Here is a 26,581-nt window from a genome sequence, read left to right on the forward strand (position 1 = left end):
CAAGTTTCTTTCTAGCACTCATGGCTGTGACAAACCCTGCAGCAAGAACTAGCTGAGCTTCGAGCTCTCCTGATTCTTTTCTACCATTTTCCACTACCTTCTAAAGGCCTAAATAACCAGTTCTGCTATTTTAAATACCCAGCCTCTCCAGGCCTCCTTCAACACTCCCATTTCCTCCAACGCAGCTGCTCCGTGGTTACTTTTTTTCTTTCTTTTGACCCCTATGTGCTGGCAAGGTGCCTGATCTTCAGTTAAAGTAACTTAACTAACTGCAGGAGAAATAAACATCTGCTTCCTTTATGACTGTTCTACCTTAAGTCTTTTGGGTTTTACTTGACCACTGCCTCAGCACCAGAAAGCTTCTCCATTTCTGCTGTCTGGTATTGCTGTTTAAAGTCACCAGTTCTGTTAAATTGTGGCCCTTCTTGCATTTTTTTTTAGCTATTATCTTTAGCAAATGAGGCATGTTTATTTCCCCTGAGGAAGGTGGTAGAAGAGGAAAGTAATAGCTTTAATGCTGATGACTAGATGTGCTGTGTGCGCCATATGTTCTTACTCTTACTGTTAAGGCTATATTGCAGATTTAAGGTATACTGCCCACCCTTTCAGAACAGCGATGTGACTTTGTAAGCCTAAATAAGTTTATAGGGCCAACAGGGGACGGTGGTTTTGAGTCTTGAGATTAAGACCAGCATGGTATAGAGAAGCCTGTGAGAAGCTAGCTGAAAAGAATAGCAAGTTTCTGTTGACAAGAGACACCCCCTTCTGTTTCACATAGAAGGGTAGATGTGAAGGGCTTTGCCTTTGCCCTTGTCTTCTCAAAATAAGCAACTACAGTATCTGATTTTGCATTAGGATATTATTGTTCTACCTATGTTTCTCAGTAGTCCATCAGAGAGACAACAAGCAGTACCAGCTCTAATAAGTTTTTTATTTTTGGCACACTGTATTCAGCAGCCAGTTACATAATGGGTTACAGGGCAGCTCATAATTAGACAATTTGGGGGGGGATGGGACGACACCAAAACAACCTTCTGCTTTTCAAATAACAACCACAAGAACATTGAGAGCATATAGACTATAAGTAATTCTTGAGGAACTTCTATTACTAAACCAGTTATCTTCAAGCTTTGCTTAGATGAGACCATGCACATCTATGTTTATACAGAAAACCTGTCCAACTCCTGCTTCAAGAGGTAGAAGAGCATTAGTCCTTGCTCCCTCCACATAGCCCATTCAGGCTTGTTAAAAACTTTAGCACAGAATTATTGTACCTGTTTGCTTAAAGTTTAATCACTCCTTCCTTTTTTCTTCTAGGTTTTTCAATACAACCCAGACAAGTAGGATTCTTTCAACTCTTTTTTCAGGCTCACTACAACTGCCAGTAGTTAAAACAAATCAACCAACCAGTCCACATTTGGTTTATGTAATATGCTATGCTGGGATGTGCATGGATAGTATGCAATCAGATATAATGAAGTCCCATAGTATGCACATATTCCCAGTTCACATAGCCACTCTTCAGTATTAGATTCTTTGCAGCTGTAAGGCACCTCACCCTCACATGCTGCCCCTCTCCCTCCTGTTACCACCTAACACCCAGTCATCATACCTAACAACTTAATGGTATTTATACCTATTGCCTATCCAACATTCTCAACGACCGAGGTAGATGCTATTAGTCCCATTTTACGGATGGGGAAATTGAGGCAGTAGCATTAATGGCTTGTCCAAAACAGCAACAAAGGAGCCAGAAGTAGAATTTGAAGAGTTTCCATGTCAGTCTTGGGGGTGTGTGGTTTGGTTGTATCCAAAGTACCAAAATCATGGCAACAAGAAGCCATGCTCCAGAGTAATAAGTGTTCTTTATTATTGTTATTATTTCTACAGACTCCAACTCTGATATGCCAGCAGCAGTTTTTGCTTTATACCAAGAAATGAGATTCCAGATGAAACACAGGATTATGAAATGGTGGTAGAGAATAAGACAAAAAAACAACCAGTGATCAATTCTGTTTAATACTAGGAAAGCCAAAGAGAAAAAGACGCTCTTCAGATCAAAAAGTATAAAAAAAAAAAACAACAAGACTTACTTTGGAGATGCTTTAAGTGACATTATGTTGGTTTTATTTCAGATTTCACAAAAGAAATATGTTATAAAACTAAAACCAGTTAACCCAGCCACTATCAACAGAGGGTGGTATAAGCAAAAGACACTAGGCCAGAACCTCTAGTGAAGAGCCACCCATTCCTGTCAGTGGAATGCTCCTGTATTAAACAGGCTACTTCACTGGGGGATGAAGATGGAGAGAACTGGGGTTGTACAGCAGTTCCGAGAGGCACAATAGCTCCTCCTATTTGGTGTTTTGCTATCCAACTCTCCTGTATCATAAGTGTAGCAAGGATTTACTGATTTCAGAAAGGACAGATCCAGCATAGCAAAGGCAAGAAATTTTAAATTGAATTTTATGCAAGTTTCCTTTAAAAAGGTACTATATCTTACCAAACTGATTACTTAGCTAACTTATGTAGGATCTCCAGTCTCATTACTGAGAGGAAAATGAATACACAAGGCTTAAGCAAGCCCTGTGCAAAATAAAACAGGGGCTTTGGGTAGATGCCTGTATGTTTTGCCTGAGCTTTGGTTATGGGAGAGTAAGGGTAGGAGGATTTGTTCAGTTACTGTTGCAGAATTCTGTTTCCCACCCTGTTCCAAATGTCTGGTTGGGTGGTGAGACTGGAGGTGGGAGGAAATAAAGTAAAGCAATAGGTCTTAATGCTTTACTAAGGTTCTGATACAGCAGAGCACAAAACCTTGCACAAATATAAACAAAGTACCTGCCTAGGGACAGCTTTGCCTGTTTTTATCATGCCCAAGTTAAGGCTGTTCAATACACAGTGGCATCTGTCAAGCCAACCACCCTTCCCCCTCCCCTGTTCTCTTCAAAAGAGAGGATGATGGCAAGAACCTTCCCTCTTACCTTTGCTTTTCTGAACAGGGCAGGGCAGTGGGAGAAAGAGGAAAAGGAAAAAAAAAAACAAACACCACAACCAAAAGAAAACAGACTGTTCCAGAGATGCACTTTGGTTTAACAAATGGGCGATTTCCCCTTGTAGAATAAACCTTCCCCTCCAAAAAGGGACGTTTCTTTTCTCCTATAACCCACGATAAATTAAAACCAAGTAAGTCATCTCTGGTTTGACACAATAAATACTTAGAATATATCAAATTAAAAAAATATAGTTACAAAAGCCTCAATGGAATCCTCTTTCTGACCTAACTACAGACAGATTCTTCACAGACAACAGGTATCTCCGAAATCAGCTGCAGCTCCCCTCCCTGATCACTGGGCTTGGTCAACAAGTGTTATCACATACCCTTTGGAATACTGTTAAGACAAAACAATATAGAGAACAAGAAATCTACTCCTAAATTTGTTTTTCATACTGCCAAGGGTGTAGGAAGTAACTGTTGGTGGGGAACCCTCATAGCTGTGCACAGTGACAGAGTCACGTAACTAGAGTAACACAGACAAGGATACTAGGGGAAAACAAAGCATAGGAAGGGAAGGAGGAGAGAGAACCCATAAAAGTTGGGAAAGGAAGAGATGAGCAAGAAAGAGAGAGAAAGATCAATCAAGTTCAGCTGGACTTCCCAGTTCTGGCAGCAGAGCAGATGAGATGTTGAACAGGAAGAGTTCCTTGGGGTCTGTCATAACAAGCAATGTTGTTGGCATTTTCTTCATCATTGACAGTAAGCAAGCAGAAATTAACCCTCTCTGACACTGACACGTGGCTCTGCCAGTGAGCTGTGGATGATCCCGATAATTGATTCAACACCATCTCCCTCCAATAAGGTGCGGTGATCCCCTTCAATAATATGGACAGATACTTTCCCATCGCATACCTGCACAGATAGGAAAAAGAAAAACTTTACATTCACAATTGACAACCAGCTGGTCATGTAGCTGTTTTGGGTTTGTCAGTCTTCTAAGTTACACATAGTTTACACCACTCCATCAAACTCAGTTGCAAACACCACCAGTTTTACTCTGACACATTTTTATAGATCAGCTGCAGGGCATTGTTCGGAACCAGCATTTTAAAGCATGATAGTTTGGCAGCCTGGCAGGTGATCCACTCAAATATAAGCTAGACAAGAAGCCAGCCAACCTGATACTAACAGAATAATTTACCTACAATATCAAAGTATGACTGATAAAGTAGCTACTTCTAAGCCCTTAAGAAAACCAAATAACCCTCCCCTTCACCTAATCCTTCTCCCACCACCATGAATCCTCCTTTAAGTTCATTATGTAACTTTAATAACATGAAAGTTACCTTGGAATCAATAATGAATGCAAGTTAAGTCTGAAGGGATAGGAGATGCCAGAAGCAGGAAGGTAATTCTGAAAAATCACTTCCTTTTCCCTGGTACCTGTACCACAGTGTTAGACACAGTCCTTTTACGTGAACAAGCGCTAAAGAACAGTGACCTTATGTGGACTACAGGCTGAAAATCTAAGTTTTTTTTTGCCTACAAGAAACCCATATACTAACTTCTAAGTGGTCTACAAAAGGTAACTAAGAAAAAGCTGCCTCTATTGTAAGCAGGCTGACACTTGCTCTTCAGAAGTCAGGCCCCTAAAGTTTGTCCACTGCATGAGGCCAACAGTGAAAGGAAGAGACTAAAAGTTACTTTTATCAAGTTACTCTCTTTTGACATATTTATTATCTAAAGTCTATCTAAAGAGCTGCAAGAATTAGCTACAGAAAACACTTACTTATCCAGTATAGAGGCTAGACCTTCTCCTGAGAAAATGCCTGGAACCAATCAACTATTTGCTTTGGGGGACTTTTAATTCTTGTTAGTGCATGATAGTTGCAGAATAATCATTGCTTTCAGGTTGGTTTCATCCCTTTTCTCTCAGTAAGGATGATTTTCATGCTTTTGTTTTGCTCCCCTAAATATCAGGACAACCTCAACAGTCACCAGTGGGCCTCAGACTGACCTCTGAGAGTCTGTAGTCTCCACCCAGACCTTCTTCATATTCATTGTGAGACTTTGCCCGCATCAGTGTCACATTCCCATGGTACTTGGACTCTGGTATGTACTTGTCAGCAGCCTTCAGTTTATGGTAAAAGGAAGCAGCGGCAAAGCTGAGTGCTTCACGATTGATGTTTGTATGAATCTGAGTTATCAGGTCTGCAGCAGCATTCACACGAGCCTCCAGATCTTTCAAGGGCAGAAGAATCTCCAGCAGCTGGAAAATATTAACATTTTTTCCCTATTAGTCTCAATATCTGAGAATCCATCTCCATTAAAAAACACACACACCTCTTGTGCAATATAAAGAGATGCTAAAAAAAGAAAAGAAACATTACCTTATTGTATTCAATGCCTGTAAATTGCTGAACAAAGGCACACAATGCTTCAGTCTCCAATGCAGCCTCATTTCCTTGGGTCAGCTTGGCTCTGTAGCTCTGGAAAGAGAGAAGAATAAGATGCAAACATGAAAGGGATGTACCAGATCTTGAATGTTAGATAAAAATCAAATTACAGAACAAAGGGCTTTGAACTGGGGAAGAAGGGAGGGGAGGGAAAAGAAAAAAGATAGACTGAAGCTTGGGGTTGGGGAGGAAGATCCCTTGAGGACAGATTAGAAAGCAAATCCACAGGTGGCAATTTCCAAGAGCCTAGCGTCCTCTAGAAAGCCTATGAAAATGGAAAGGAAGGCTTAAGCAGGTTTCCTAGCACCCCTACACAAGAATCTCATCTTGCAGGCTCCAGGATCTCCCAGAAGACATACTAATATCATGATTTACCACAGCAAGAGCAACAGCAACATTTGTGTTCCAGCTCTCTCCAGTTAATGAAGACCACCCCCCATATACTTCCACCCTTCAGCCATCCCTAATCATCCGCTGTCTACAGCTGTTTCCCAGCTCCCCTGTCAAGAAAAGTCTGTCAGCTTTTCAGATGGCTCATATCTAGAATTGTAAGCTCCAAGAACATGGGCCCTGATGACACAGGATGGTCCCCAGACAGAAGATTTCCTTTGTATCTCTTACCTGAGTGTATGCTGCCACAAAGGAATGAGACCCATCAAAGAGGAATAGACTGTTGAGTGCATGGGAAGCATTTTGTTGTGTTTGCAGTTGGGAGCACATTTCAAAGGCTACACAGGCACCAAAGGAATATCCAGCAATGCGGTAAGGTCCTTCAGGCTGTATCTGCTTCATACAGTCAATGTAATAGGCTGCCAAGCTCTGTATGCTGTCCAAGGGAGCAGCTAGAACATGGAAGCAAGTTAGAAACAGACTCTGGTGAAAAGACACTCGCAGAGACAATTACATTTTCATGAGCTCAGAAACAAACTTGATGGAAACATCCAGGTTATTTTGAAAGTACGTTTCTAAATTATGGTTTGCAACTTCTATTTTGGACAAGGAATAGTAATGTTCCTGCTTTCCAAAGACAGGTAAAACACCATGCCTTGTTTTTCTCCTGCATGCAGGGACTCAATCAACATCCAATGATTCCATTTCCCCATACATGAGCTCTTCAATCTAACCTAGTACTTCCCTTGTTACCTGGGGACATTTGACACAACCCTATGCAGGCTACAGGTACTGATGCTTAATCCTCCACATTTAAGAGTATAGAAACAAACCTCTCTCTATAAGAGAATTAAAATTCAGACTGTTACATTTACAAAATCAAGATGCTGAAGAACCGAGATACCTTTTGTGCACTGGAGCCCATAGCAGGGCATATGAAGTCTGGAAGCGAGAGTGTTGAAAACTGCAATGGATCCTTCAATGGGGTGAACAAGGAAAAGAGGACGCTCTGTGCTCTGAACATCATTGAGACGGGTGATCGTTGGTCCTTCTGGGTTTACCAACAAGTTATTCAAATCTAGTTTTGGAGGTTCGCCCGGGCCTGTCTTCATCAGTTGGGATGGCTTCAGCTCTTTGAAGGGAAGCACAGCAGACAAACACAATTAGGTTCAGTATCAGTCTTGGTCATGTAGCCATAGTCCTAAAGCAGAATCTCAGGGCTGCTCCAGATTAGCCCACTGGCTCACTAAACCACCAGGGCACAGACACAGGGATTTTCTACTGCCAGTTGCTCTGCAGCAACTGTGTATGCTTTTACCTTACAGTAAGCATGACATTACATTGTTCATTCCTCAAATTGCATCCTGCACACAGCTGCGTAAGAGTAGTCATGCAAGCAGATGCTCGCCAGGCAAGAAAGCAGCTTTCACGGTCTTTCTGATACCCTGCTCCAGAACTGATGGGCCCGACCCAGTGGTCAATGCACTTCAGTGGCATGTCTGTCACTTAACAGACTTTCAGCTATAACCTTATTTCATGATTTGATAGAGACTTATGTCACTAGAGATGAAAGCAACAGATTGGGAGCTTAATTGTTTGGACTCAGGTAACTGGTAGCAACCCCAATGCAGATACTATACCCTCTGCTGTCCGGGACTTGGAAGAAAGTTCACGCAGTTTGTTGATTGTAAGGAGTCTGATTTCTCTCATGGTCATAACAATGTCATAGTCTCTCTCCAGTGTCTGGCGCACCTCCACACCCATCAAGGAATCCAAGCCCAAGTCTGCCAAGGAACTCTCAGCATTCAGACTGCTTACATCACGGACACCTGAAAAAAAAAAAAAAACAAAAACCCAGCACACTAACAAAAGGATGATTTCTTTTTGGCTCTAGGCCTCTCTAGCAGTTTTCCTTCTTTCTCCTAAACCCTGAATAAACTACAGCTACAGAGAATTACCTTTCAGGATCATCTATTGATTTCACAAGTCACCCCTTCTACAACCCACATCTGGTCATGTGGGAATGTAATCTTTAGAGTACAGGTTAAATGCACACAGCTTTATGACAGGGGATACATCAGTCCCAGCTAAATAGCTGTGAACGTTGTCACTTCAGCTCTAGACCAAGCTCACAACAGTCAGCTAGTGTAATTTCACACACTGGAGGCTCTAACTGAAATTATAGTCCTAGACATAATGCAACTAATCCTCAGCTAAAACATGAGATTAAACAGCTATCAGTGTCAATGATGGTTGATTGCGACACTTCATGTATATCACACTGGAGGAGGAAGTGATTTGTCTAGTCTTCATCACCTCTTCCCCTTCAGTTTTCACACTGTTCAAGTCTCTCACCCTTTCCTTACCTGTAAGAGACTTCTCATAGTAACACTTGCATCTACAGCTCTTCCTCCCTTCCTCCACCATATGCTGCCCTATGTTGCCACCCTTCCCACCATTAGGCTTCTTACTAGCTTCTCCCTTTTTTGTCTTCACACAGTCTTTCCTTCCAAACCAACCCTACAGCAAGTACAATGTCCCCAGACACTTTATGACTTCTAAATGCTGTGTCTGTTCTCTGAGGTCAGATTTGCTGTCAGTTACTGTACACAATTCCTTAACTTGGGAGACTGTCTTTAATTTTATCAGTACCTCTTTTGGTAGAAAGCAAAGGATCAGTACACACTTCAGCCTACAAAAGAGGCAACTGAAGTGGGACATAGTAGAGTTGACAGAGATTATTCACTTTCAAACAAGAACGTAAGGGGGACATAATGGTAAAAGGAAGTAGTTTCAAAACAGACAGGAGGACATGGCACTTCTTGTAATACATAGTTAAGTTACAGTTACTAGACGTTCACATGGAATGACAGACAGAGCTGATAAGAGAATACACTACCAGTTAGTCACTAAGTACATAAGAGCTACTTTTTGTGGCATGGGGACATCCCAAGGTGAATGTTTGAGAGCTGGAATAGCACCCAGAAAGTTAGTCATGTATTTGCCCTACTATGTGTTGTCCCATAATTTTGCTCTTAGGAGCTGTTCCTGTTGTTGTATTAGGGCAAGAGGAAATGGCCTCAAGCTGCACCACAGGAGTTTTAGGATGGATATTAGGAAAAATTTCTTCACAGAAAGGGTTATCAAACACTGGAACAGGGAAGTGGTGGAATTGCCATCCCTGCAAGTATTTAAGACGGGTAGATGTGGGGTGCTGAGGCACATAGTTTAGTGGTGGTTTTGGCAGTGTTAGTCTAATAGTTGAACTCCATGATCTTAAAGGTCCCTTCCAACCTAGAGGACTCTGATCCTCCATTTGGAGAAAGGCACCAGTCCACTCTAAACAAAACCCTAGAAGCTGAAGTATGTATGCACGTGTATGTGAACACACTAAGGGAGAAAAGACCACACTGCAGAAACAAATTGATTATTGGAGAAAAGGAGCACTGTAAAGGAAAAAAAATAAACAGTCCCACAACACCACAAGAATCGGGAGGAGATGCTGAACAGAGCACCTACAGCAGCACCATTGCTTTCCAAAAAGCACTGAGGTGGCAGACACTGCCCAGCAGTGCTTGGCTGACAGCACTTACCCAGGATGTGAGCAACAGCTTCTACAAGATCCCGTTGACTGCCTCTTTCAGTTTTCACAGAGACCTTCTCTGCTAGCACAAAACTGGACATGACAGGATGAGGTTGATTCAGGAAGACATCGAGCACCTCCAGGCACGAGCTGATTTGCTGGGGAATGGTTCCCCCAACCACAACATCTTTGTTTCCCATGGTCTTCAGAAGGATACCCACATCACCAATGGCTCCCCATTGGATTGCCAGGCCTGGAGGAAAAAATCAGAAGACAGAGCACACTAGGTAACTAACTAAAGCACATGGCAGCAACAAAAAGGAGTTTAAAAACAGCTAAGCAAAGGCCTGCATCTCCTTTGTACCGTTAAATGGTCAGTGTTCATTCACACATGAATGACTCAGGGTAACAGCTAGGAGAGGAAACAGCCTTCAGCATTCATTATTGTTCCAGACAAGTGCACAAGTTTCTGGAGAGCTGGTTCTCCTCTGGATGTTTGGTGTGATAGATTATTCTGTGCAATGAGTAAAGTCATCTTACCTGGCAGTCCATCATGATGTCGCTGCTCACAGATGCGTTCCATGGTAGAATTGGCAAAGCCATAATTACTTTGCCCAGCATTTCCTCTTCCACAGCTTACAGAGGAGAACACAACAAAATAGTCCAGGTCTGGACACTTCTTACGAGTAACCCTTGGAGCAGAGCAGAAAAGAGAAACCCCATCAGAAAAACCTGCTAACTACATATTAGTCTTGTATAGGCCTTCCACAGTAAACCAACTAAGTTTGATCAGCTTTGTGACCACAAAAGCAGTTAATATTTGTCCCTTCTACAGACACTTACCAATCCAAATGAAGGGTGCCTGAATACTTAGGCTTGTTGACCTCCCAGAATAATTCTGGGGTCTGATTTTCAATCATGCCATCTCTAAGGACCTGGGTGGAGAGGGGAAGGGGAAAGAGAAAAAAAAAAACAAAACACAACAGTTTCTTCATTTAAAGCTGCCACATGGTTTGAGATTTGAGAGGATATCAGTACACAATGCATTTTTGTAACTTTACAGTACAGACACATCCTGAACGTCCTGAAATATGACAAGGACCATATGGCTTTTGGTAAGTCAGCTTTTTTCACTACTGCCGCTGCAGCCTTCAACTGGCAAGTTCCGTATAGGATTTTTCTTGTCCTCAGAGGTCTTGGGCAACATTCATCTTATCCCCCAACTGAGTGCACTGCCCAAATTCTGTTGCTTCCCAGGTCAAGGGACCAGACCCATGAGATTTTAGTCAACAGGTAAGGCCAAAGCAAAGTGTCCTTTGAAACACCGAGAGGCAATCTAAAACTGACTGCCCTCAGTAAAAAAGTCACTTGAATGGCTGCTGTCTCTTACAAGTCCTAAACATTTTTGTCACTTACCACAGCCAAATTGAAGATGCCTCCAACTGGACCAAGCTGCAAAGCTTCTTCTATCAATAGCTGTGTTCCTTCTAGTGTTCCAATGTCACTGGTAGATACTAACACTTGGATTCCCAGTGCCTTCCACTCTCTAACACGTTTAGCCTGGTAGCCTACAAAAAATAAAGGTAACAGTGCCTGGGATGAAGCATTCAAACCACAAAGCTTTGGTTAACCTGCTCCTTACGCTTTTCTGACTAGATAAGGACTGAATAGGGACTGATTCAGCTTCAAGTTTTTTCTAATTTTCCTGTTGTATAGTAGATAGAAATCACTTGAATTTCAGAAATACTCTAAATAGATCTAAGTGGACAACAGAGTTGGGAGAACATAAGGGGCAGGGCGAAGAAAGAGTACAACAATGAAGAGAAATTAATGCAAATTTGGGTACTGAGACAGGAAAGAATGGCTGGATTAGAGCAAGGCAACAGATTATAGTAGCACAACCAGAACTTGAGAAGTATTTCATTTATGTGTTTGCACAAGTGGTGCAATTGCAAACTTGCCGATAGAAAGAAGAAATCTATAGAGACAGAAAGAAGTTTTGTTATGGCTGAATTTGTATGAGGAAACACTGAAGACTATCACTGATAAGAAATCTCAATGCCACAATTGTAATCAAACTAATGGCTTAAAATTGAGTGAAAATGCTTACTGATATTATCAGATAGCAGGGCTCAACTGTAAAGATGAGCTATCTGAAGGAGCAAGAGCAAGCATCCCCACAGATAGCTTGAAGGACAGAGTATCTTTAGCAAGGAGTTTATAGGCCTTTCCCTGTGGCATGTGATCTACCATGCTGCAGCCATTGGACAAGTCAGTGAGGTGGCTGGATACAGACTTTGTAGAGGGGGTAAAAGTAAAGCTGCATTAAAAATCCTGGGTAAGGCATAAAATGGGTTGATAGAATTAGGAACCACAAAAAACAGGAAAGACATAGTTGGAAGAGAGGTCTAGTTAAAAGATACTTCCTCCTTTAGAATAAATGAGACACCAGCTTGTTTGAAGTGAGAGAATAAATACATGAGAGGAAAGAAAAGGGATCAAGACATTATTATTTGCTAGTAGGACACTCAAAAATTGAGAGAGACTACAAATTAAGGGCTGTTGAAAGGCAGTCACGTTCCCTGTTCCTTTACAATTTTTTCTTACCAGTTCGTATGCCAGAACGAGATGTCAGTATAAGCTTCTGCGCTCCTCTCTCAACTAGCCACTGTGCCAACTCAAGCCCAAATCCTCCAAGGCCCCCTGTGATGATGTAAGACTTGGTAGGTGGACAGGAGGTTCGGGAGATGGCAGAGATTTTAACTGGCTCAGACCTTCTTAAAAGATGTTCCTTTTCCTCTTCTTTGACCTTTGCCCCAAAGACAAAAAAAAAAAGTAGTTAAAATCAGATTAAGGAACGCATTTCTTATCTTTCTATGCTATCCTCCTCCAGACAACGGGAGTTAATCTTGTAGAATCAGAGTGACAGACTTGACAGTTACATACATTACAATGTCAGCAGTAAAAACCCTAACTTTGCGTTGTCCTAGTTATACAACTTCAACTGGATCAAAATATCCAATAGTCACCCACAGAAGATGACAGATGCACCAGAGAATCAAAGTCATTATCTCATTACCTTGATCATAACTTTGCCAATATGTTTTCCTTGTGCCATGAACCTGAAGGCAGCTTCTACCTCTTCTTTGTTGAAGACTGTACTCCTCAGGGGCTTTACTACACCATCTTTTATGCCTTTCACCAACAACTCTGATACTACTTCCCACTCTTGGTTTCCATCCTCAAAGATTGCATCTAGTAGGATCCCATGAAATGCCACATTCTTGAGGAAGAGAGCCATTCCTAGAAAAAGCAACTTGGTTATAACCTGATGCTGCAGACATTTCAAGACAGAGTCTATCTTCTGCTTCACAAACGTTTCTGTGTAGGTCAGTAGTGTAAGACTGAGGAGTAAAGCAGTCATTAGTTGCCAAAATATACTCTCCAAATGCTGTATTAATTTACATTGTTCTCTTAAAAGCAGATGAGTTTAACAGAAACTGGACTCACAAAAATTGTGAGTCAAGAGGACAAGCTATAACATGGTCCGTCTGATACTAAAAAGGACATTTTGTGTATAGTGACAGCTGAGTTAGTCACAGAGGAGCTAGAATCCCATGTGCATCCTGTCTATCTCCACAGAAGTTTTCTTCTTCGTAGGATGTTTTCCATGATACTAGGTGTCGTGGTTTAACCCCAGCCAGCAGCTAGGACCACGCAGCTGCTCACGCAGTTCTCCCACTTTTCCCCCCAGAAGGGTAGGGAGAAGAGGGGAAAAAAGGGGAAAAAACCAACCCTCATCAGTTGAGATAAAGGCAGTTTAATAGGATAACAACAGAAAAGGAATTGGCACCTTCCCAAGCAGTGATCATGAATTCCTGCCCCTCAGCCAACCCCCATTTATATACTGAGCATGACATCTATGGTATAGAATATTCCATTGGCCATTTCATTGCTCTGTCTAGGATCCTTCTCAGCTTCTATGGGAAGTCCGAAAAAGAGTCCTTGAAAAGTATAAACATCACTTAGCAACAACTAAAACAATATGCATTACTGACATTCCTTCCACAGCAATCACTAGAATGAAAATTAACTCTTTACCAGTTGAAACCAGGACACTAGGATCTTTTGAAATGTTAATTAGAGTAAGAAAGGAGACTGGTAACGCTTGTTATATGCCATCATTCTACAACAGGAGAACATTCTTGTCTTTTTTCACTAACAGATTACAACATTCAAATTTGTTTTCCCATCCAAGAGAAGTCAGGTTAATCTTGCCCCTGTGCCACCAAAATCTCAGAGGTGATGTTAACTCTCTTGAGGGACAAGAGGCCTTGCAGAGAGATCTGGATAGACTGGAACACTGGGCAATCGATGACATGAAATTTAGCAAAACCAGATGCCAGATTCCACACCTGAGACCAAGTAATGCTGGATACAAGTATATATTGGGAAAGAAGTGGCTGGAGAGCAGCCCTGCAGAAAGGGACCTAGGGGTGCTGGTCAGCAGCAGCTCAACAGGAGCCAGCAGTGTGCCCTGGCACCAAGAGGGCAAACTGCATCCCAGGGGGCAAACACAGCATGACCAGCTGGTCAAGAGAGGGGATCATCCTGCTGTATTCAGTGTTGGTGCGGCCTTACCTCTGAGGACTATGTGCAGTTCTGGGCCCCTCAATTTAAAAAGAACGTGAAGGTCCTTGAATAGGTCCAGAGGAAGACAACAAAGCTGGTGAAGGGCTGGAAGGCATATCCTATGGGGAGCAGCTGAGGGCTCTGGGTTTGTCTATTTTGGAGAAAAGGAGGCTGAGGAGCAAGCTCATTGCTCTCTACAGCTTCCTGAGGAGGGGATGTGGAAAGGGAGGTGCTGATCTCTTCTCCCTGGGATCCAGGGACAGGACACGTGGGAATGGCTCAAAGCTGCATCAGGGGAGGTTCAGACTAGACATTAGGAAACATTTCTTTACCAAAAGGGTGGTCAAACACCGTGACAGACTTCCTAGAGAGGTGGTTGATGCACCGTGCCTGTTTGAGAGGCATTTGGAAAATACCCTTAAATAATATGCTTCAATTTTTGGTCAGCCCTGAAGTGGTCAGGCAGGACTAGATGATCATTGCAGGCCCCTTCCAACTGGAACTATTATATTCTATTCAAAAATTGCACAGATATTTACTGAAACAACAAATCAAGATTCACTCAAGATCAGGTTCTCTGCAGTTATCTGAAAAAATTCCCGTTACTTTCACTCTACAAATGATCAAGTTTACCCAGAATGGAGTGCAAAACTGCAGCTTGTATAGCTATGAACTTCATTTGCTAAGTTTCATAGTGGACTCATGTAGTACAAATGGACATGTAAGATCCCAAAAAGTTTAAGTCAAGTCCAACAGATCTAAGAAATCTACAAGCTAACAGACACAGTGGTAAACAGTGCCATGTGAAATGAATACTGCTTCTTACTACCTTCCTATCCAAACACTTCATAGGCAACATGTCCTATACTGATTTTAAAGAAAGACTTTGAGGAAGATAACTTAATTATTTTGCATGTTTAATGCAGGCTTCCAGAAAAATGCTGAGTACTATGCTTCCTCAAGAAGGTATTTGTTGAAAAGACTACATAAATCGTCAGTGATAGAAGTGAAACAAGCATTCCAGCTAAAAGCTTTTCTAAATTAGAAAGTTAGTCTGTGTTAAGCTAGTATATAGGTTTGTGCTTGCTTAAGCCTAATGGGTGCATTTCCCAGTGTCCCATCTTACCAAGCTGACTGTTGTTAGACAGATCAAATTTGCCTATTTCCAAAAAGCGCCCATGTCGAGCAAGACAACGCAAACTGGCTTGGAGCTTCTCTTCTGCCAGAGAATTTAATATGAGGTTGACACCTGCAATGAAAGAAGAAGGAACTATTTAATAAACTCAGCTCCGCTGAGAGCCTAACCATGTATTCTAGTAACTCATTTTGTCTTTAGAAAGCGCAACTGCATAATGTGGCATAGCTGACAAAAGAATGAAAAGTATTCCTTGAATTTACCTTTTCCATTGGTAACACGCAGTATATGTTGCTCAAAGGTAGTACTTCGGGAGCTGGCAAAGCTATTAGCATTCAGTTGTGGGAATCTTGCTTGGAGATACTCACGTTTCTCAGTGGAGCCTTGAAGTAGAAGACAGGTTGAATGATGCCAGTACATTTACATTTATTTTTTTTTTTTAATGATGAAACAGCCCATTTTCATCTGCACGTCTTTTCCAAGGACTATAAGTCTGAGCAGCCATCAAGCACTTGCTTCAGATCTCTCAGGCTCTCAAGGTATCAAACCTTAGGACAAAGGCTTTCTAGCTGTTACTGCTCATTTACGAGCTAGAGCAAGGACCAGAAACAGACCAAGCCTTTCAATGGATAGACATTCTTTGATCACATTACTGAGTTTAAAGTCAAGAAGCCTTGATTCTCTTCCGTACTTTTGATTATCTACCTCTGTACACTATACAAATTTGTCCGTGCTGTGGAAGTTTCAAGCACATAGTCAGGAGCTGTATCTATCATGTATCCTGTTCTCAGTCTGGAAACTAGATCAATGTTACAGGCGATCAGATTGGGGGAAAAAGTATACACATAAATATGTATTTTTGTATACAAACACATGCATGCGCAAACACACACTTCCTCTCTATTTATTTTCTACCCCCACCACCTCCCCCCAGCATTGGGCCCTCAGTACTCACCTACAGTAGTAAAGACACGGCAGCCCATGCTCAGGGCAATAGCAATGGCTGCTTGGCCCACACCTCCTGAGCCAGAGTGAATAAGGATACTCTCACCCTTCTTCATACCACCTCGAACCACCAAGGCATAATAAGCAGTGGCATAAACCACAGGCACTGAAGCTGCTTCTTCCAGACTCCTAAGGAGCAAAGCGAAAGAGAGAGATCTTTAGCCTTGGAAAAAGACTACTAGATTCTCCTGATGAAATTTGCTTTACTGCAATGGAAAGGTTAAACTGCCAAGACAGACCAAAAAGTATAAATGGTTCTCAATCATACATCAGACTGCCACAGCTGCCAAGCATAGCCAAGAGTGTTATCATTCTGCAAAAATGTTTTAGTAACTAACCACTAACATAACCAACACCAAAATCCCAGCATATACTGAAACACATGGAGCTAAGAGCCCAAGAAAGAGTTGAGAACCTTGTGCAAGCCACTGCACAAAACCCAGCACTCAACTCCTGCAGTGAATCTAAGACAAACCCTACAGCTGCTCAGGAGACTATGGCTCTGTTATCATTTCCCAGAAGGGAATCTACCCATTGTGCAGTCCTCTGGTCCGATCAGGGCTGTCATCAGCCTCAGGCAGGAAGGCAAATCATAACCGCATACACAAACCAGAAAACAGAAGTTGACTTACCAGTTTTTAGGCACCTCCCACAGAAATTTCTTGTCGCAGTCTACCACTGTAGCCAGCCCCTTTGCTGGCAGCAATCCCATCACCCTTCTTCCAGCCAGGTCGCGTCCCGAGAACTCCATACCCAGCATGCACTGCTGCAAAGCCCAGTTACCTGAAAGAACATACGCATCTTTTATAAAGGAAATGTCTCCTAAAATCCCTTGGTCAAGAATTTACTACAACGAAGTCCCTGAAAGTTGGAACCCCAGAGACAGAAAAGGTGCTGTCTACTACGCACACAGTTCATAAGTCACCATAGTTAATTTCTCACTCTTAATAAGAGGACTAGTGGAAGAGGACCTGGTCTTCTTATATCGTACTCTTTATCCTTGATGATACTGCTTTAGTTTCCTCTTTGAAAAAGAACGGTACATAAACTAGAAAGGATGATAACAGCAGAAAACGGTTTACTGTGAAACCTTAGTTTTTGCAAACACGCATTTTAGGTAGGGACTAATCTCAGTCATGAATAGAAACCCAGCCCAAGTCAAGTTGCCCATAAGAATCTCCAAACACACTTTTTCCATGCATGGTCCCCCCACTGCTCTTTCAATAGAGCTTTAAAACCACTCAGTAGACAATACATTAGTTCTTAACTCCCTATGAGGCAAGATATGATCACCTCCATTTTGTAGGCAGGAGAGTACTTCACCTTGCATTTTTCTCCCCTAAAAGCAAAGCATGTCCAGTAGCATGGCAGCATGAAACTTCAACATTCTCACCTTGGTATGCACCTTGCCCATCTCTGGAACCGCCATCAAGTTGTTTCACCTCACACTTGATATCTGTGCAATAGGGCTAAGTAATGTTTCCTCACAGCAAGGTTTATTAATTCTGCCATATGAAAAATGGGACTGCAACTGGAAGTAGAACTTAGGAGTTTTTGGTGTACAGTCCTGCAGCAGGGCTATGCTTCCTTTTCAAAAGTATGCTTTCTTGCTAAACAAAAACTGATATACACTTTAGCCAGTGCATAGCTAGTATTCAGGAGATTATGTAAATAAATTCTAGAGCAGAACATAAGTACATTTTATTCTAGTATGATTTTAACTCACCAGGGATAGCATCTGGAGAAAGCTTTCCTGTGGCCAGCATAATGTCCCGGAAATTGAGAGATGCATAATAGACTTTGCAGAGTTGGACATTGGGATTAGTTGTGTGGAAGTGCCGAAGTGGGGAGACAATCCAATGAAGAGATGAGAGGTCTCCACGAGTCAGTGCATTTACATAGGCATATTCTGTCAATTCCTGAGGTTGCGCTGCAGAAGGAACAATAAGAGCTTTACACACATTAACACAGGCACACACTTTCCAGAGCGAGTAAAATTCCTTGTGTAATTGCTACCTCCTCCTCCATTTGTGCTATAGAAAACACTTTTTACCATGCAATTCTATCTATACCCCAAATAGCTCATCCTGCCTCCTGGCATCAGAGCATGCTACTGTTTACACTGAGCTGGAGCAGAACTCCTCAAAATTATCCATTAAAAAATAATAAGAAGAAATAATTGTAGGAATAACAGGTACTAATTTTCTATTCAAGTCCATTCAGTCTCAAGGCCTTGCAAGCGATCCTCAGGCCTCAAAGGAGTTACCTTGCTGCAACGAGAGATGCCTGAAGGAGCCCCACTTTCCATCACGATACACATTCATCACCAGGTCCCTCTGAACAATCTTCTGCATCTCCAGGGAAGAAAGACTTGTGGGTGGAACAGCTGATGAAGGGTTCAAGTTGGAAATGAACACACACCTAGAAGCCAAGAGTTGTCATTTTGTTTGTTTTGCTATAGGCTTGAAAAGAAGCTAACACAAAAATATCTCATGTCCAACTGTGACTCAAGGCTGTGCTTACGTACCTGATTCTGTGGCCTTCTGCTTCAAGGCGAAGGCAGTTCACCATTCCCAAAATTCCCGAGTTCCCACAACTAGTGGCAGTCAGCCACACAGGCTGCTCTGATGGGTCAGCCAAGATCTCCTACAGGACAAACCCCAAACTGTTTTATTAGGAACCACAAAGGAAACAGCCCTCATATCCTTAACACAGAGATGAATAACTTATATTTTAAGAAAAGTATCTGAACACACACTTCTTTTAAAGCTGCTAAATATCTCATTTAGAAAGCATGTGATTTGGAAATTCAGGTATCTAGGACACGGGAATTCTCACCTTTAAGGATTCAACCCACTTAAAATGGGTCTCATCTACTGGCAGAAAAATGGGTGTTTTGTCAGGGACTTGCCGGCGACACAAGAAAATAACAGAGCCAAAGAATGATTTCTTCATAGCAACCAGATTCAGTGAGGCTTTGCTGAATATGCCCTCCCACTCTGCCTGTCAAATCAGGTAAAACAACAGTTAACAGGAAAGTCAAGAGTAAATTAAAAATACAAGTCACATCTACACTTCATGTTGAGTGTCCTCAAAGACTGCTTCACCAGGAACAACAGGCACTGTCCACCTTTCTTGCTTTTGCTTGAAATCTTGGATCTATTCTGTATTGTCTCAGTACAGATGTATATTTGTTTAACATAACAGTATTTTACCCACGTCTACACTATTCCTTCTTCACTAAAAGGTCTTCAGAAAGCAGTAATACAAGTATCTTGAAGCCCTGGTTAGGGAACTAGTCTTACCACACTACCAGGTGTGCAAAAAACCAGAGCGGTGACCATGCTGTCAAATCCCATAGGGTATTTGAACACGTCTAGAATTTAATTCCAGCAGTAAAGGCACACCTCCAAAAGACAAACAGAGATTCCAACACAGAAAATAGCAGAAGTGGAAACGCTGAATTTAGATGTTACCAGTCTGTCACATAAGTCCTGTCTGCAATAGAAAAAGTAAAGCAGGCCAGAGGAAACACAAAAAAACAAGTCATCTAAATCCTTCAGCTGCAGGGGGTAAGGAGAAGCAACCAACCACTAGCAAGGAAGAAGTACCTATAACATGTGAGTTGCATTGAAGTAGCATTTCAGAACAACAAGAGAATGAAAATATGTTTGACATATTCAGAAATACTGAAGGTCTAGTATCTGAATGAAATAAAGATGACTTTAGCCTCTTAGAAAAGCATCCATTTGCATCTCACATGCCAGGCATAAAACAGTGGAAGGTTTTTTACAGCATGATGCCTTATATCAACAACTAGGGACAGTGTCCCTAACATAGTTCTTTGTTTTCTAGATAAGTCCTGCTCACTCACCTGCGCAGTATCATTTTCTTTAGAGAAGGTGCATTCAACTCACATGTATCTTACCCAAGATATCTGCTAATACCAGGCTACTGACACTTATGACAGACATAAGTTTTAAGTTATCAGCTTCAGTAGCATCTCACAGTCGTCTTTTTATCCCCCTCTTCACTGGGCAAGATGCAAATCCAAAGAACTCACCCTTTCTTCTCAAATATCCTTGAAAAATCTTTGCAGAAAGTGAAAGGCTAGAATCCATGTCATTGCAAAATTCAAAATCCAACTACCACGCTCCAGAATTATAAGCAAAAGTTAAACTATTACAAGTGTTCCTTTCTTAGTCTAAATGAAGAGCTGAGAGGCTACAGCCACTCAAATCAGGAATAACGTGTATGTTCTCTAGAGGGGCAGTTTCCTCACTACTGCTTAGTCTAACAGCTGCCAAGAGAAAGTGATGTCCCAGTTTCCGCCCCTACCCTAGCCACTCACTCTCCTCCTCTTGTGCCAGCATTGGCATTAGTTCATCTCCACATTATACTGGTTTCCAGGTATAAAGCAGACACCCTGCACCCCGCTCCCCTACTTCCAAGGGCTTTTTTTACTCTATCTCATGGGATCAGATAGAGTGGAGAGGAAGGGAAGATAGGAGGAAAATGGGGGGGGTTGGAGTACAAGAGAAAAGCCTTCCTTGCTGGGAGCACTTCAACATTAGAAGTGCTTAACCAGGTTGTAAAGTCTCACTCCCAGCAGCAATATCAGAAGGAAGAGATATTCTGATACCGAAGTATTTCGGGATCCTGCAGTGATAAAGCTGTACCCCCACCCAACAATGCAGCACATTATTTTTATTTTGGCTACAAAGGAATTGTCCTGGCAAGTTATTTCATACAGATTATATAGATATAAAAATGACAACAAATAATTTTCAATGCATTAAGGCCCTCCTGACTGAACTCACAGTTTACTCTCCCAATCCAGTATGCGGAAATTCACAACTCTGAGGAATTGTTTTTACATATTCCTGAAGAGGGCCTCAATGGAGACTGATCTAAGTGATGCCTGCTCAACATTCATCACAAGAGCTTTGGCAAGCAGCAGACTTCAGACTATCCACCAAGAAAGTATTTTTCCTTCCAGGAGGCTTACCTCACTCAAGAAGCTGTGTTTCTGCTGTAGATCTGGACTGGTAAGGAAACTGACAATTTCTCCAAGAGTTTGTCCTTTAAGAAGGGTATGTATCAAAATGAACCCTCCTTCTTTGGCTGCAGCTGCCAAGTTAGACAGAATCTCAGTGGCATTCCCTAGAACACTTGTTGAACAGTTGCATACCACCAGGTCAGCATTGGTCAGATTTCCAGAGGGAAGGTTAGATGGATCCCACTGGCTAAAGGAAACTCCAGCATCTTGTAGCTCTGCTTCCTTCACTGAAGGAGTTTCCAGGATGCAGTCAGTGGCAGTGTAGTCCACCTGCAACAGGGGCTGAGCATTCAGAATACTTTTGACACGAGAGAAGAGGTGCCCACTTCCTGCAAAAGCCTGCAATAAAAGAAGCAGAAGGAAAAGGGAAACCAAGTTGAAACATGAATGTTATCCAGAATTATAACTGTAACAATAGAAGTATGCAATCAGGTTACTGGAAGGTCTGGAAACACTATCTATAGTCCCATCCCAGGCTTCCAGCTAACCTCTACTATCTTCATCCTGTGACTGATCATGTTCTCCAATGCCACATCCAGGCAAGTCTTCAACTCTGAAGAATCTAGTAATCCATTGAGAAGGGGGTCATCCTGGAGGTGCATTTTCTCTCTAGTCACGATCTGTTCCAGCTCAGAATGGAGGTTTCCATTCAGTTCCAGACGGCAGATTTCAGCAAGGATATGCTGAAGGCCCTTCTGTATGGGTGAGGATTCTGCAGCAGCCACTGCAGTTTCTAATCCAGGGATAACTAATTTGACGCCATGCACCGCCACCTTAGCCTGTAAATTCAGGATTAGATCTACAGAATAGAAGGGGAAATGAAAGGAAGAGTCAGATTTTCCAAAGGTCTTTCTTTTCCTCTGCCATACCTCTGATCTGCGCCACAGACTACAGCATCTTGTATCGTTAACCTAGCCACAAAGATTCAGTGCATGCTCCTCTAGATTCACATGATTATGTATTGTGCAGTAGTTGCAGCCCTCAAACAAGCAGGCTTTGTGGCAAGACAGTCTAAACCACCAAAATTACCCGTGGCAAGACTGACTGAAAGAGGGCAACTAACAGAAAGCCTCCGATTGATTTAGGGAGTTGTGGAGGGAAATTTTAAGTTTCTGCAGATACAAATATACTTTTTTGCTTTATAATCACATGGAAAATAGCTTAGCCTGAATGAAATCAGGAACAGCATTACAAGAAATGAAATAGAAATCCCACTACAACATATGCAAAAGACTTTGGGGACAGTATTTGGACACTGCAGGAAAAGAGATAAATCTTTAAAATCTATTGCCAAATCAAAGGATGTGTGAAGACACTTTACAAATATAGAATAACAAAATTGCTGTCTCAAGATATAGCAAGATTCATCACTTCCAGAAAAAAAAAAAAAAAGAGTAACTTTTTTCCCCTTAGATGAAAAGGCACTTGAAGTGATGAATCATAGAATCATAGAATCAGTGAGGTTGGAAGGGACCTTTAAGATCATCAAGTCCAACCATGAACTAAGTGGATGTCTCCCCATCCAAAAAGCACTGTACTAGGCCACCAGTTTCACAATAAACTAAGCCGCTCCTATTCTATTCTTGAAGCAAACAAGTTTTTTTTGTGTGCCTCACTAAAACTACTGTCCCGCCTTGGATATGCTCTTGTGCCCACAACCAAATGGGAACAGACATGTTAGCTTACCCATCTTGGCAGTTGTCAGGGAAAGACAAAACAAGAAAGCTAAAGACTTGAGGAAGCAGGATCTCCTGCTAGTGTCTGAAGCAACTAGGCTGGATTTCTCCTTGGAGAAGACGATTTGTGCCTCTGCTTGCCGAGGGGGTTCTGCCATCTGACACCGCACTGACTGCTACAGAAGGTAGATGCCCCTCCTACGCTACTGGGCTTTACTCCTACCCACATTCTAGAGATACCTGAGGCAGAAGTAGCTTTTAGCTTCTAGCAAGCATACAAACATAGGACTCCCACTGAAGTCTTCTACACAGGCCAACACTTTATTTCTTGGATGTTCTGAAGCATGAACAGCTTCTCTCAGACATTTCTTTCAGGCTGGAAGATTCCCCTAGTGTGACAATAAACAAATCCCACTCTACCTTTGCAGTGCTCCAGATAAGCATGAAGGTGGACACTGGAAGACAAACAGTTACTCTCAGTATAGGGCACAAAGCAGAATTTTTCCAGGGTGGGAGGGATCCGTTCCTGTTGTCGTCGTGGTGCCACAGAAGCATGAAGACCACTGATCTGAACGCCTCCTGCTTTAAGGCTACCAAGACAGCGGTCCACAACAACATCAAAAGCTGGAAGACAGGAAAAAAAAAAAACCAACCACACATGTAAGTTTGCATCAAACACTACCAGTATTTTAATTCAAGGTGATCAGATGAGCAGTGCTATGTCAGACTATTACAGAAGCTGCACAACAGCAGTTTCTGTTACAGAGCTGCAGAATAGCTTGGAGACTAAGAGCCCCCCCCTAAAGTCCATCCTACATTTTAGGAAGTCATACATTCATCCACAGAGCAGCCAAAGCAACTAGCAAAAGCCCAAGCATGAGAGACCTTACCTTCTACATTGTCCTGGTATTGGCACACCTGTTCTTGATGCAGCACTGGGTCAATAAACACTGAGCGAATCCTGGTGGGTAAGCGTAGACTGCGCCCAGTCTCAGCTACGATTATCACGTGTAGCAGGGTGTCAAGGAAGGTCACCCAGTTCCCATTCCACAGAACTTTCCCTGTGTTTGCTGCAGAAGAGAAGGAGGAAGCCTCACTGTGATTTTTGTCATTCAGCAGATGCCAGAAGTCGGTGCTTAATCAAATGCAGTCTGCTGTATCTACCCAACCTCCCCCATAAACTCCAATAGTCAGTTCAACATTGGAGAAAACAGCTTTCCCAATGCTCTGTCAGAACACTTGGTTGTTCTTCATTGTCACATAAAGTATAGTTATTGTACAAAGTGGTCAGGTGGACCGCTAATACAGATGGAATTAAAAGATCAAATATTCATCATCTTTCTATAGAAAGTAAATTCACCTTCACTGTCGCATTCCAGAACACCCTGGAAAGTTGGTCCATAATTATATCCACGCAGATGCAGCTCTTGGTAAATGTCATCTTTCAAGAGGCTGGACTTCGAGCTCATGCCTACTTGAGTCTGAAAGTCAACTGGCTGGTTATGGAAATTCTTCAGAGCAGTGTTTTCTGGGGCGGAAATCTTCCCTGATGGGCACAGTGGCAAGAATAAGAATCATCAGTGTCCATAAATAATGGATTTTAGTAGGACTGTGCATACAGTTACACTTCCTTCACTTACCACTCACAGCCAGATTCCCATTCCCTGACACCTCAAAGCAGCGGGAAGCAGGCATGAGTCTTACTTCCAGCTGGACTGATCCTGCAAAAAACATTGATAAGAAGTCAGGGCTGTGAGGTCATTCATTGGTACCATCCTCAAGCAGAGCTTTCTCGTTCACCATCTCCAGACTCACTGTGCACAACATGGAATAAAGATGACCATAACATGTACTACTTGACTGTATGAATTCAATTCTTTGTTCAGTCATATTACACTCTTCTTTATACTCTTGCTCCTGTGTTCCTCCTCACTGTCTCCTTGCATTTCTTTCCTCCCTCCCACTCCCTTCACCTTCATTACACAGTTGTGCCAGCACTCCTCACTCACCCTTTTTGGGAAGGATAGTTGCCTGATGAATTGTGACATCCTCAAACATAACAGCCATTTGCTCCATAGCCATGCCAAGAGACCGTGCCAGAGTTCGCCAAGCCAGCACTAGGTACCCAGTTGCTGGGTACAGGACTCTGCCATCAATGCAGTGACCAACCAAGTAGTGGTCAGGAGAGTCAGGACTCACATCTGTCAAAGAATAAAGAGCAGAATAAAAATAATACAGACATCTTAATAAGGAGGTCTTTTCCCTTCAATGTCTGTAAGGGGTTCTACTGGTTTTCCCAACTATGCTGCTTGGCAACATACAGCTCTTAAAAATATTGTGAGTCTGAACCAAGACAGTTTTCCTGCTCTGTTCATATTCTTTCATCTCATTTCAGAAGCATATCCAGTCTTTTTCAATCGAAACCAAACCTTAAGCTTCAGAAGATGGCTTCAAGGATGCTGCTTTGAGTATCCTTTTCCTAGTTTCACAAAAGAAACACAGTGATAAAGCAGGAAAGAGACAAACAAACAAGAAAATCTAAACAGGGAAACACACCAATGTTGTAGACTGAAGCAGATGCAGAGCCTTTGGAACCTGCTGGAAAGTCTTCAGCTTTTGGAACATCCCAGTCCTGGCTGTGGTCCCATTTGATGTATGGAGAAATAAGGGGTGTTCCCACTGGGACAGGGTATTCCACAAGTGGGAACAAGTTATTTCCAAGAACATTTATCCTAGGAAGACAAAAAGGATCAAGACAATGTGTGTGTGGAGAAGGGGAAAAAAAATTGACCATAATACTTAGAGGTCAGACAGTAATTGGTCTTGGCCTCTGTGTGAGATTTCTCCAGAAGTACCATGAACACTTACTGCAGCCAAATTTGTAATTCTAACAGTCTACAAGATGCAGAGTTTATTTCCAAGACCTAGTTCCAGGTTCATAGACCTCTAGAATGGGACTCCTCTTTTAAAGGTATCTTCCCAGTCCAAGCAGTCTCTAACCCAAGGCAACGTTTCATAAGCGAATAGGTTTAAGTATGTAAAGAACAGATGTAAACCCCATTTTTTCCAGGTTTGTTGAAGGACTATTTCAATCCTTGTGAAGATATGCATGCTAGAGAAGAGACTTGAATTCCCTCCTAACTGATACCCCACTCACCCTCTCCCTTAGTCTCCTTACCCAGTTAAATGAATCTTTCCAGTCTGCGTTAGGAAGAACTCCAAATTATTTTTGTGATCTTTCTTCATCAAAGGTAGAATGGTGCAAGTTGGTTTCAAAGTTCTCCTCAAGATAGCCTGGTCAAGTAGAGTCCATAAATCACTGGTGGAAGGCATTACTTACTATTTTGTCTCTGAATTCTTCTCTATAGAACCCAAACCTCTTCTGTTTCTGTGCCAACAGTTCTGTGCTAGGTGCTAGAACATACACCATTTTGAAAGGAAAAAGGAAGAGCAGCACAACACCCTTCCAGCAATCCAAGAAGTTGCACATCTGGTAAAGCAGAACCTACATAATATTCATGAAATTCTGCCAAAACACAAATCTCCCTTTCCCAAGCAGATTGTCAAGTGGAATCAAAAGCTGCACTTCAAGAAATGCAAGATCACTCTCTCAAGCCTCCCACTCACACCCCGCCCCCCCCCCCCCCCCC

The 26,581-nt window shown here is 42.2% G+C and overlaps 1 protein-coding gene across 1 annotated transcript in view; it reads right to left on the bottom strand.

Annotated features, from left to right (window-relative positions):
- Positions 1–1,997: 1,997 nt before the first annotated feature.
- Positions 1,998–26,581, bottom strand: part of FASN (fatty acid synthase) — a gene marked incomplete at its 5' end in the record, with an annotated part of 38,609 nt that continues 14,025 nt past the window's right edge. Inside the window, 29 exons of the mRNA XM_082492431.1 lie at positions 1,998–3,907; positions 5,013–5,264; positions 5,386–5,484; positions 6,073–6,293; positions 6,746–6,973; positions 7,482–7,670; positions 9,435–9,677; positions 9,965–10,116; positions 10,268–10,359; positions 10,841–10,992; positions 12,032–12,233; positions 12,504–12,727; positions 15,183–15,305; positions 15,455–15,574; positions 16,147–16,325; positions 16,829–16,979; positions 17,923–18,126; positions 18,463–18,617; positions 18,724–18,842; positions 19,035–19,199; positions 21,205–21,594; positions 21,744–22,054; positions 23,352–23,555; positions 23,822–24,001; positions 24,292–24,477; positions 24,572–24,652; positions 24,941–25,132; positions 25,488–25,663; positions 26,110–26,225. Coding sequence (XP_082348557.1) covers positions 3,770–3,907; positions 5,013–5,264; positions 5,386–5,484; positions 6,073–6,293; positions 6,746–6,973; positions 7,482–7,670; positions 9,435–9,677; positions 9,965–10,116; positions 10,268–10,359; positions 10,841–10,992; positions 12,032–12,233; positions 12,504–12,727; positions 15,183–15,305; positions 15,455–15,574; positions 16,147–16,325; positions 16,829–16,979; positions 17,923–18,126; positions 18,463–18,617; positions 18,724–18,842; positions 19,035–19,199; positions 21,205–21,594; positions 21,744–22,054; positions 23,352–23,555; positions 23,822–24,001; positions 24,292–24,477; positions 24,572–24,652; positions 24,941–25,132; positions 25,488–25,663; positions 26,110–26,225 — 5,244 coding nt within the window. The 3' untranslated portion in view covers positions 1,998–3,769. The remainder of the gene's footprint in view (positions 3,908–5,012; positions 5,265–5,385; positions 5,485–6,072; positions 6,294–6,745; positions 6,974–7,481; positions 7,671–9,434; positions 9,678–9,964; positions 10,117–10,267; positions 10,360–10,840; positions 10,993–12,031; positions 12,234–12,503; positions 12,728–15,182; positions 15,306–15,454; positions 15,575–16,146; positions 16,326–16,828; positions 16,980–17,922; positions 18,127–18,462; positions 18,618–18,723; positions 18,843–19,034; positions 19,200–21,204; positions 21,595–21,743; positions 22,055–23,351; positions 23,556–23,821; positions 24,002–24,291; positions 24,478–24,571; positions 24,653–24,940; positions 25,133–25,487; positions 25,664–26,109; positions 26,226–26,581) is intronic.

This window comes from Vanellus vanellus (genome assembly GCF_965231255.1).
Source record: "Vanellus vanellus genome assembly, chromosome: 17".
Classification (NCBI taxonomy): domain Eukaryota; kingdom Metazoa; phylum Chordata; class Aves; order Charadriiformes; family Charadriidae; genus Vanellus; species Vanellus vanellus.